Source organism: Topomyia yanbarensis, chromosome 2, assembly GCF_030247195.1.
Source record: "Topomyia yanbarensis strain Yona2022 chromosome 2, ASM3024719v1, whole genome shotgun sequence".
NCBI classification, from domain to species: domain Eukaryota; kingdom Metazoa; phylum Arthropoda; class Insecta; order Diptera; family Culicidae; genus Topomyia; species Topomyia yanbarensis.
The window spans coordinates 26,060,380-26,072,913 of NC_080671.1; the positions used below are offsets into that span (position 1 = coordinate 26,060,380).

The 12,534-nt window shown below is 40.9% G+C and overlaps 1 protein-coding gene across 11 annotated transcripts in view; it reads left to right on the forward strand.

Annotated features, from left to right (window-relative positions):
* LOC131678825 (stress-activated protein kinase JNK) overlaps positions 1–11,820 on the forward strand; it is a 324,602-nt gene extending 312,782 nt beyond the window's left edge. For all 11 annotated transcript variants that reach the window (XM_058959193.1, XM_058959187.1, XM_058959188.1 and 8 more), the window contains one exon: positions 9,262–11,820. In XM_058959193.1, coding sequence (XP_058815176.1) covers positions 9,262–9,399 — 138 coding nt within the window. In that variant the 3' untranslated portion in view covers positions 9,400–11,820. The remainder of the gene's footprint in view (positions 1–9,261) is intronic.
* Positions 11,821–12,534: the final 714 nt, after the last annotated feature.

Below are 12,534 nucleotides of genomic sequence, written 5' to 3' on the forward strand. Positions count from 1 at the left end.
GGATGAGCTTAGGGTGCCTAAAATTAAAAATCTTCGAGATCTCTGGTGGATTCTCCATATTAACAAGTTGGGTTCGGATCGGGTTTCTCAAATTAAAAAAATTCGGGTTCGGGTCGGGTTAGGGTTTTCAAATTTTAAAATTCTCGGGGTCGGGTCGGGTTCGGGTTTTACAGAATTTTCATTCTCGGGTACGGGTCGGGTCCGGGTTTTCTTATTTTAAAATTTTCGGACTCGGGTCGGGTGCGGGTTTTTCAAATTTTATAATTTCGGGCTCGGGTCGGGTTCGGGTTTTTCAATTTTCAAGCTCTCGGGTTCGGGTTGGGTTCGGGTTCGAAAAAAATGAAACCCGACCATCTCTAATTTCCATCTGTATTGTTGGCTTGAAGCAGAGGAAGTGTGTTTCGTTTAGTTTCCTTACCTCATTAGAGGGATAGAAATACTGGTTGTGCTGATTGATGGCGATTCTTGGTTGATCAATATGAATTTTTGTTCTGTTTTCAAAGTCTGGTATAGCTATAACCTTGAAATTTTCGAATGATTCTCTTAGTATCACAATAGATCTCATCGTGATTTGATACGAATCATTCTTTATTTTGAGTTTATAATGGGTTGCAAACTCATCCTCGGGTATGTAGTGATTTGCAGGAAGTCGCAGGTTCGCTTGTTGGATGAATTCGTTTCTTTCTTCTATGGTGACGGGTATACGTTTCAATTTTCTGTGACGTGTGAGAATACTCTCGATCAGTTGTTTAGCCACCATTATTGTGTCCATCAGATGGTTGGCTAGGGTTTCTGCATAGTTCATCGCGAACTGTTTGTTCACAAGTTTGATTCCATCTAATGCGTGGTGAATCCGTTGTTCAAATTGATTGTTTTGTTGCAGGGTTCTTTCCCTTAGCTGATTCATGCTATGTGTGACGTCATGAATTTTTTGTTCTTCGTTCATTCGGATAGCCTCGATTTGCTCTGTCAGATCATCGCCTCCGAATAGTATGTCTTTAAGGAATCCAAAAATTCCCTTTCCTCTTTTTACTCGAGCTGGTTCCAAAATTTCCTGCTTCGCGGCGTAACACTGTTGTTCAATCGAGGTAGCCAAGTCGATGAGTGTTGGATTTTTTATTTTCTGCTTTAGTCCATTTATAGCGTCTTCGATGTTTCTGTGTATCGTGTCAATGAGTTTTACATCGTCGGTGGGAGATATGTTTGTAGTAATTTGTGTGTCCCAAATTCCGGTTTGTATTAAATAGGTAGCTTCGTGATCGAATAAAAGTCCCGCATTTGGTACGGGTTTGATGGTCATACTGGACGTTGTATTTAAAGATAGTACTGCTGATGTAGTGACGAGCATTTTTGCCCACATGTTTGGCCTAGCTCGAATAGTTTTCTTTTTCGGTTTGGTTGGATGAGCGGCTTTGTGCTTTTCTGCTAGTTGTTTTACTAGCTCTATGTCGATTTTTTGTCGCTTACCCCAATCTGTCATATTTGCCTTTGCATTTGGGCTACTATTTTGCGGGAAGACGTCTTTTCGTTTTGGTGATATTTCCTGTATGTGACCGGTGAATACCGTATCTGCCTTTACGTCTAATTTGGCCAATTTTACAGTTGGCCTAACTAATTTAGAGTTTTCAGTGCGAACGACCGCGGACCTTGTTTGGCCATCCTGCGCCTTCCTTACTTCGGTTATAATTCCTTTATGAAGCTTCCCTTTCCGTTGTTCGTCTGGAAAAACAACGACATCATCAGGCTGGAGTGGTTCTGTGTTCTGTTTCCATTTTTCTCGTTTGTTCAGTTTAGGAAGGTATTCTGTACTCCACCGATCCCAAAATTTAGTAGTTGCCATTTGAGCCTTTTTCCAGTGTTCTCTTGTTGCCTCGGCTCGCGACGTGTCGTCGAGTGAAGGATACGTTCCTCCTGCGCATCCAATCAAAAAATGATTTGGTGTCAGAGGTTCATCATCGTTGGAGCTTAATGGTATATGTGTCAACGGGCGACTGTTCAGGAGATGCTCTATCTCGATTAGAGCATTCCTAAGTACGCTCTCCTTGGGTTTTGATACTGGCCATAGCTTTTCGTTTAGTAATTTTTTAACCTCTTGTATCATACGTTCCCATGCTCCCCCAAAGTGTGGAGCTGATGGTGGAATAAAATTCCATTTTATTCCTTCGATCGCTGTTCTGATTTCTAATTCCTTCATCTGATTACTTGCGCCAACCATATTGGTGCCGTTATCGCTGTACATTTCACAGACCTTGCCGCGCCTGTTTTGTAAGTTTTTTATGCAGATGAGAAGCGCGTCTGTACTTAAGTCGTCTGCTAGTTCCAGGTGTATAGCTCGAGTAGCCATACAGGTGAAGAGTGCACCCCAGCGTTTTTCACATCTTCTTCCTACAGTAACTTCCATTGGTCCAAAGAAGTCTATACCGGTGTGTGTAAATGGTTTTAAATTTGGAGTGGTGCGGCAGCTTGGCAATGTGCCCATTTTTGGAGGGTGAGGGCTTGCCTTCTTGTTTCTGCAGAGTTGACATCTTGCATTCACTCTTTTTACTGCCGCCCTAATCTTGATTATCCAGAAATGCTGTCGTATTTGAGCTATAACTGCTTCCGTTTCACGGTGTAGAAATTTCTCGTGGTATTGTTTTATGATCAAATTCGTTATATGTCCCTTGTTTGGTAATAGTACTGGAGTCATGTTTTGTATTCGTCCGCTGATTCGGATGAGACGGTTTTCATCTAATGCAAGCTCGTGATCTGCTACAGAGCTGTTCTGGTAAATACCTTCGCCGTTGATCAGAGCCACTAGCTCGGATGGAAAAGCTTCTTGCTGTGCTTGTTGTAACAAATAGGATTTCTGCTCGCTTATAATGATCAGAAGTAATTGTCTCATCATATCTGGAGTTTGATACTTTCGTCCTCAATTTTTCCATGTATTTGAGCCAGTAACAAACTGCCTTCTTTAGTCGTCCCCAATCCGAGCACCAAGTTGTGTGCATAATAATGTTCGCAGGTTGTATTTCTTGAACGCTGCAAACCCTTTTTTCTTCTGAAGTTTCAATGACTGCACCTTTCTCCTTTGGCCATGATTCCACTTTTGTATTTAGGTACGTCGCTCCTGTATACCATATAGATTCCGTAGGTTGGATGTTCCGTGTTGCTTCGTCTGCCGGATTCATTCCTGATGGTACCCACCTCCATTGGTAGATCGTTGTGTCGTCGAGTATTTCGCTTACTCGGTTGGCTACAAATGTTTTATACCTGCGATGGTCACTTCGTATCCAGGAGAGTACAGTGGTGCTATCTGTCCACATGGTTACGTTTGTAATATTCAATCGAAGTTCCTTTAAAACGGTTGTTTTCAATCGTGTGCCTAACACCGCGGCTTGAAGTTCTAGCCTTGGAATTGACATGGCTTTATTTGGTGCAACTCTCGTTTTTGCTGCTATTAGGCTTACGTCGTATCCATGTAAGGTTTCTGCTCGTATATATGCTGCCGCGGCGAACGCTGATTCTGATGCATCAACAAAGATATGCAATTCCAATGATTTTGCGTCCGGTATGTTGGGAGAGAAACACCTAGAAATTCTCAGATGTGATATTGTGGATAGTCTATTTGTCCAAATCGTCCAATCTTCCATTAATTTCGTAGATATTTTCTCATCCCAGTCTATACCTTCTTTCCAGGCTTGTTGCATTAGTAATTTACCTCCAATCGTAATATGCGCTATTAATCCAAGAGGGTCGAAGATTCTGGCAATTGTTGAGAGGACTTCTCTTTTGGTCGGTATGGCGTTGGACTTGAAGTCTGCTATTCTATACCCAATTGTGTCTTGGGTCGTGTCCCAGTATACTCCGAGGACTTTCTCTGATGTTGCAGTTTTTTCAATAAATTCCTTTTGGGTGGATTGTCTCGCGACGTTGCGTTCAGGTAGGACGTCCAGCATGTCGGCATCGTTTGAAATGATGTTTCTTAGTGTGAAGTGTGCAGCTTCATGAATTTTTATAACTCCGAACGTAACTGCACTGGCTTCCTCCGCTGTCGAGAAACTGTCCAGATAATCGTCAACATAGTGTTGTTTTATAATGGCGTTCGCTGCCACCGGATCGCAATCTCGGTAGTTCTCTGCGTTTGCATTCTTTACTGCTTGGGCACATGCAGGTGAGCAGGTTGCTCCAAACGTCATTACCTGCATTATGTAGTGTCCCATGGTATTTGAAGCCTTACCGTCCCTCCATAAGAATCGTTGAGCCTCCTGGTCCTCTTTGCGTATTTTAATTTGTGAGAACATCTCTTGGATGTCTCCTGCTACTGCGCACTTTCCTTCTCGGAATCTCAGTAAAATTCCAAAGAGCGATGTCAAGTTATCGGGACCAGAGAGTAATTCAGTGTTGAGCGATAATCCTTGTACCTTGGCAGCTGCGTCAAATACAAGTCGCGGTTTTAAAGGTGTTTTATTAGGATTTACGACAGCGAAATGAGGCAAATAGTATGTTTTATCGGTTGTTAGTGTTATCTCGTTTGCTGTTAATTTTCGTGCGTATCCCTTTTCAACGTATTCCTTAATTTTGTCCGTGTACCATTGGGCAAACTCAGGGTTTTTCCTCATCTTAGTTTCAGTGTATTCTAACCTCTTTAATGCTCCCTTGAAGCTTTCTGATTTTGGCATTATGGGCCTGGCTTGTTTCCATAAAAGGCCAATTTCGTATTGACTCCCGTCATACTTCATTGTTTCTTTTATCAATTTTTCAGCTCGTCTATCCTCCTCGCTCTGTTGGTTAGTGGTGCTAACCTTAACGCCAAACTCTTCCGTTGAGAAGTATTTCCTCATTTCTTCTCGTAGTGAGTCTTGCTCCTCTACTACACAGGAATATATTTCTCCTTGATGTCGGGAGTTGGTCCTTCCGTAAATGACCCATCCTATTGGTGTTTTAGCGGCAACTGGACCGACTTTGCTTGCTCTCTGTTTTGTTGCTGTTAATAGTCGGGGATGATCAAGTCCAATAAGTAATGTCGGCTCAGCATTCTCGTATCCTTGAATAGGAAGGTATTTAAGATGGTTGTAGTTTTCATGAAGATCCTTGTAGTCAAGTGTCTGCCGCGGTAAGGATAATTTTTTTACTGTGCGTACACTTTCCATTTGGTATCGAATTTTGTTGTCGCCTGATATTTTGAAACATACGCTTTGGCTTTCGTTATCTTCGTGTACGGAGTCATTTGTCCATTTTATGCATAATGGTGATACTGGCCCTTGCAAACCTAAATCTTTGGCCAAGTCGTCGAGGATTAGACTGTTCGATGAGCCGTGATCCAAAAATGCGAAGGTTTCTAATTGTCTTCCTTGCGCATAAAGTGTAACCGGCAGTATTTGGTAGTAGACCTTATTTCTTTTGGTAGCGTGTATGTTAGTGCGTACAGCTTCATCTTCTTGTTCCTTCGAGGTGGACGATGTTGGAGCTTGCGCATCTATTTCTTTCACTTCCTTCTTATCTTGGTTCTTCTTGTTGTCTTTTGAATGTCCTGAAGGTTCCTTGATTTTTTGTTTTGTTTCCTCCTTTTGGGAGGCTCGTTTTTCATCATTTGTTTTTGGTCTGACGTGAAGAAATGTGTGATGATGTGCTGTACATCCTTCTGTTCTGCAGTTTGGCCTCATTTGACAGTTTCTAAAGGAGTGTCCTTGGCGTAAACAGTTAAAGCATATGCGTTTCTCTAGTGCCAGTTCTCGTCTTTTTTCCACACTCATCTTTTTAAAGACCGGGCATGCTACTATCCAGTGTTGTTGACTACAACAGGAACATTTGGCTTGGGATCTGGATGTTGTTTCAGCGTGCATATTGACTCTTGATTGGCGCTCATTTTTCGGGTTTTCCTTCTCAGATTGACACACCTTTTGTGCAATAAGAAGTGTTGCTCTTTGCTGTTGCGGTTTCAAAAACTCGTGTAATTCCTTTAGTGTGAGTTTTTGCCGTGGTCGTCCTTCTTGCGGAATCATTGCTTCTGCTTCCTTGTCCGCCCATTGTTCTCTTAAGTTCAGTGGTAAGCGGCAAACAAGTTCAGCCATCTGCAACGGATTAGTTAAATAATCCTCGCACTGTATCATGGACATGTTGGACACCAAATTTCCGAGAGTCACTACGAAGTCCACCATGCTTTGAGGGTATTCCATGCGTGGGTTCCGTAACTTTGCCAAATCCTTCCATAGTTCGTTGTATATAGCCAACGGTTGTCCGTAAATACTATCCAGAGTTTCTACTACATGTTTCTCGTTTCCTGGATCCATCAGCAAGGCACTTACGTGTACCTTTGCTGCCTTGCCTAGACTTGCCATAAGTCTGTTTATATTGTCGGTATCGCTGAATTGACCTTCTCGTTTGCTTTGTTCGTAAAGCCGTTTGAAATTTGGCCAATCCTTGTAATTTCCGTTGAAAACTGGGAGGGGTGTTGCTGTTTGCCTCCTCAGTAAGTTTGTAATTTCATCCGGCAATTTGATTGTCGGAGCCATTTGTTGTCCCGCTTCGGGGTCCATTTTTACTTGGTGCATTTTGGTTGCCATCTCAATCATGGCTTCTTGAAATGCCTCATCACGCAATTTTTGGCTTTCCATTTGTGCCTCAAATTGGCGTCTTAGCAGCTCTACAGTGTCTGCTGGTCCGCGTTCCTTGGACACACTCCTGGTAGTCTTCTTCTTTTGATCCTCCAGCTCCTTTCTTAGTTGCTGGAGCTCCATTATTTCCTCTTTGCACATTGGGCAGTGCCAGAGGTCCTTAGTGGAGGGTCTTTTCTCAAGTTTGGTGCAGGTCATGTGGAACCAGTTCCAACACTTTGAGCACTCGACCATCCATTCGTCCGCGCTGTCCTTATCCTTGCACAGGCGGCAATTCCCATTCGGGTTGTGCGCGTATCCTCCAGATGCCATCCTTTAGATCCGCTTTCTCTTTCGGCTTGTTTTAGGTTCACTAGTGATATATCGCACGGTGTGATATATATTGTGATATCTTATTCAAGCACTGTTTGTTTTCACCGAATCCGCTATTGGCTGCGGATACGCCTTATTAGCGATTTTGTAAGTGACGCGTATTGCAATGCGTATTACTGTCCGTTATAAGCTACGGACACGCTGTGTTTCTAGCGTTTTTCCACCACAGTTTGTAGGTGTTCGCTTTAATGTTTATGCCTTTTTCCACTACCGTAGCTTGGTCAGTGTAGGACTTAGTAGTTTTTCTTTACTTCGTGCCTTCTGTGGCGAGAATTGTGAGGATAAATCCTCTCTGGAGCCACCATATATCGTTCCGCCGAACGATCTTTCGCCGCAGAGGGGGGTGCTGGGTCTAGTTAGAAGCGTCCTGCGGTACAAGCCACTTCTAATTCTAGACTAAGTATAGTTTGTGGCACCTGCGTTACAAATACCACACGCTATAGCTTAATAAGCCGGGAATTCCTCGTCCAGTTAGTATCGTTCTGCGTAACAAACCAATACTAATTCTGGTCGTAAGACAATTTGCTTCCCCGCTTGCGTTACAAACAAGGAAGTAATTTGACTTTGGATTTAACAAGGTGGAAAAACCAACGAAGAACTCCAGGGTCTGGACACGAAGTAAAGGATTTTCGACTGAGTGAAGTGGTACTTTCGACTGCTCGATTTCAACTTGATTTTATTATACAATTTTTTGGTTTATATACCTACTTTCCTAAAGCTAGCTATTTACAAATAATCGATTTTTGAATCGATTTTATTTGGATTTGTTTTGGTACAGAATGTTAACAATGAATATTGTTGTCAACTCTGCACAAATGTTTTATTATCCAAGCCACCGCGCGAAGTCAAATATCGATATAATTATCGTCTTCGAATGCGCTGTGACCGGCAGTGGCACCGAAAATGCCGATGAAGCATATATGACCCTTGCGTGAGCGCGCATTGACTCATCGTTGGGCGCACTTGAATGTAATTTGATTTTCCTTCTGCCTCTTTAGGTCAGAACGAACTGTTCTATGTTGCGGTGGTTTGTTTTGATTCTGCCGAACGGTTTTTTTTGTGCTCGCTGCGAACAGCTGTTTGTGATTTTGCGTCGGCGACAGAATGAATCAAACCGTTTCCAATTGTGAGTCAAGCTCTGGGCGCAATAGATTTCGATGAAATCTCGGCTTAAATCTTCAATCGTCTTTCAATCCGGGACCCGGCGGATTTCATTCGGTATTACCAAAGCGGCATTTTGGTGCGTCCGCCGTTCTACATGTTTCAAGCACATTAAGAATACTGCACTGAATACACGTCATTGAAGTAAAGCAGAAATATCAACGGTCACAAGTAGCTTCCCTGGGCTATTCCTGATGTAGAAGTAAATGTGGGTGGATGGCAAGAACAACCGATAATTCTCGATATGTGAGCTACGATCCAAACGCCCGCAGAAACTAGCGCCCCAGTTTTTTTATCTTGTTGGAAATCCGCAAACATGTTTCCAGTTCTTAAAAATCAAGGAATTACTGACCATTGTGGAAAAACTTCATTGCGCTCTGTCTTGAATTGGTGGTTATGAAAACAACTCAGGCTCAATGTAAGTAGTACCGAGTTGAAGTTAAACGTGGCTCACCGGCTGGACGTTGAACAGCGTCCATATTTTACATCCTACGGAACAAAGAGTCGCGCTCCAACTGATAAACAGATCGAGAATTGTCTCTTTCGGTTTTCGTTGTAGATTTTCAACTACGCACACTTACTTATACGTCAGGAATAGCCCCGGGAAGCTACCTGAGACCGTTGATGTTTCTGCTTTACTTCAATCACGTGTATTTAGTGCTGAAGACTCCTTGCCGATTCTTCGTATACGATCTCAAAATATTTCGTCTCGTCCGCTCAATTGAGCATTGCAGACATCTAACAGCATCTAGAAACATTCGCTGATTGTGATGTAGCAAGAATCGTGAGTGTGTAAATCCGAAGAAATGTTCTATGATGGAATACTCAGGAATCTACCAGGCACGTTTGACCGAGAGGTAATTGGGAGTGTGGGGGTCCCCTTTCGATTATCCTGGGTTTTAGTCGCTTAATATGGTCACCCTAAAATAGGGAAAGCTAAATTGGAGCATTTCATAGAATTGTTCAGTCACTCACGTGAGCTATGAGGATGCCAAATGCGCATTTACTAAAATTAACAAAATAGTTATGTCAGGCAACATTTCCAATACTAGTGACTATGCTACTTATTTATTATTTGTAACAATGTTCTCATTATCTTCCATTATCTGTTTTCTCACCTATTCTACTGTAGCCCGCTCCGGGACCATACGATCACAGCGTCGACGAACGGGAGCATACCGTTGAGCAGTGGAAGGAACTCATCTACCAGGAGGTCATGGAGTACGAAGCCCGCAATAACTTGGCTGACGGTGAAGGTACTCCGCGGTAGAAATCGTCGGCTCAATAAAACGAATCGGGCCTGGTATTCTTGGACTCGCACCAGGAAGAGGCCAGTATGTGCGAAGAGCGCCTAGTATGATGCAAGAGAACCCGACCGCATGACAGATCTCCTCTCCTTCCCATTGTTTACTGTTCCAATATAAAGCGGAAATGAACCCTATTCTGACATTTAACAATCGTGGCATGCAGAAACACTTCCCGTGATAAAATTCGTGTGAAAGTGGATAACCACAGATAGAACAGCATAACACGATCCGTCACAAACGGAAGCGCAGTGACATCCACAAATTTTTCCTCTGATAGCAGCATCGAAACAAGACAGTTTCCGATCACGTCATCACCAATCATCATTAGCGAAAATATAGAACGTTTTCATCCTAGTCGGCACTGAAAGAAGATAAAAACTGCAAATCATTACACAAAAAGAACGGTTTCGTTTCGTTCACCTTTTTTACTCGCCAGAAATGGGGACAAGAAAGTCGTACCAAACAAGAAAAATAAAGTATTTGTGAGCAGAGAAAAGATGAAAATTGTGCGCTGTGAAGATCATTAACTATAAACATTAACGCAAAAGTAAAACACACAAATCACTAGCATGCGATAGTTGGTTTGGCAAATTAAAGATTTGTAAATATTTAATATACACTCCTAAACAAACATGAATAAACGGCATGACATACCTAGATTTAACTGTGACAGTTCGTTTGTACGTGAGTGAGTTTTGTGGAAGCAGAATATCTACTTATAGGGCCAGAAAGGTAATAAACATTTCTGTGTGGCAGAAACCCAAGCAGTTAGTCAAAACGTGCAATAATTTTATCCTCAAATTACAACACAAATACGCTTCCATCAAGGATTATAGAGTCTGGTACTCCGGAAGTTAAAATCAGCATCAAACGACAGCTGCACACAGCAAAATTCATAGTCCGCTTTTAATTGTTGAAGTAAAAACTAAGTATAAAACACAGCTAAAAGCCGGCTAAATTGTAAACCTTTTGCTAAAATAGTCTAACGATTGGAGGTATAATGTGTTCTAGAACTAGAACAAATGTCTATCATCCTCACGTTTATTGTGTTTGTGGTTGCTACTACAGGTTGCGTTTCTCTCCCACACGGGAAGAAGACATAAGCATGTGATATGGTAAGTAGCTTTGTTTTTAATAAATAATTTATCGATGGAATCAGTTTGCTAATTACTTTACATATGATGCTCAGGTTAATACGCGGCTGACTAACATTGTTTTAATTTTGCTTTCACTTTATTTCTTGTTCGCCGTCACGTGTCTGAACCACGGTACGTTAAACATACGAGACTCTTTTGACCCGATCCTTGATCTATACATTAATTTAGACAACACTGCCCTCTATTCGAGTTAAGGTGAAACAAAGAAAAAGTAAATCATTTAAACCAAACAAGTGTTAAAATGCACTATCACACTCACACCCACAAACAAGTAGTAGTTCAAAAGTTATAACAAAAATCAACCTTCTATTGCCATCTCAATTTGCCATATTCATCCCGGAGAAAGAGAAAACGTACCCGCAAGTACTTAAAAATCTATTGGAATCATCCCTAGCAGACATTTCTAATCGATACAATTATAGTAATTTAAAAAATAATTAACAACTTTGTTGTAATGATTTGAAAAGTTATTAATACAAATATAGAGTAAACAAACAATAAGTAAGGTAGACGAAAGAATCATGTACATAAGTAATGATATAATACTATAAATACAACAAAAGCTAGATGAAAAAGTCTAGAAAAGTAAATCATATAGCAATTAGTGCAGCCCAAAAAAACACGTTACAGTAATCAAGAAAATAAAACTTAGCTCTAATCATTTTTTGATGATTAGCTACACAACGCCCAGTTGCAACCCTATGTTTCATCGCAGAGTAAACCAATGGTAGTCTTCGTTAGAAGAAGGCTCTATGTGCGATGATTTTTTTTTTCTAGCAAAAGTTATCTTGAACTAAGTAATAATTGATAACGAGCACAGAATACACATCCAATCTTCTACTAAAAGCTGAAATATTCCTGTTGATATAAAACAAATCCAGAACAAAACAAACACTGACACTAGGAAGCATTCGTTCAATTTGTCATTTCTAAGCAAATATTACTAGAAACCAAAAAAAAAAAATAACAAGATCACGAGTAAATGAACAGTTTTACGAATCCGCCCTTTTTATAGAATGAAACACAAATGATACAAGCAAATGAAAAACAAAAAACAAAAAATCATACAAAAATACTTCTTACCCTAACCAAGAGCTGCTAATATTCCTCCTTTTTCGAACGAGAAAAAATCTAAAGATCGTACTGTGTGAATATTGTTAAAAAGTCATTTCGCGGTGAGTCAGTGCTGTGAAATATTAAATAACGTAATACTATTGGACGAGAAAACAATTAGTGACAATCGCTTTTTCCGATTTCTTATTTTCCGGCTTGATGAAGCAGTACAGAAAAGCTGCCATTCTTTTCAGCATCAGAATACAGAATCAAAACCAAACGAGCACTTTGGCCAGGCAGAACACACACACAAACAATTAACGTCCAAGCAACTATAGATAAACAACAAAAAAACAACAAAAACAAAGATTAGAATGAATGCGCTTAAAACAGGGTTGCTACTTCTATCACATTCGCAATGAATTTCCCTATCCGATTTGCACCGTAATTATTGCTCTTTTTTAAGTACTTTCCTTATAAGCGTTGACAGTATGTTTGAAGCTTTTCGAACCTCTATGGATTTTTTCACTAAAATCTTTCGAATTATTATGACCTAAGTTTAAAAAATAAACAGCCATCAAACTGAAATGATTAGGTATGTAATGGTAAAAACGGAACCGAGTTATATAGGAAAAGCCCTCAAAGGAAAACAAAAAGGAGAAGCTCCCGAAAGATAAAGAAACTGAGTTAAATTGGAAAGAGTGATCAAGAGGCAACTACCAGGTAATAATATTCAAATCTAACTATACTTACACTACTAATGGAAAAAAAAGTATGAAGCCGGTGAAGTGAAGAGAAACACAAAGTTCTAACTACTGAAGTGAAGGAAGTGATGCGGATATCTGACTGACACAAACACACACAGACACATACACGAGCCAGCGTATA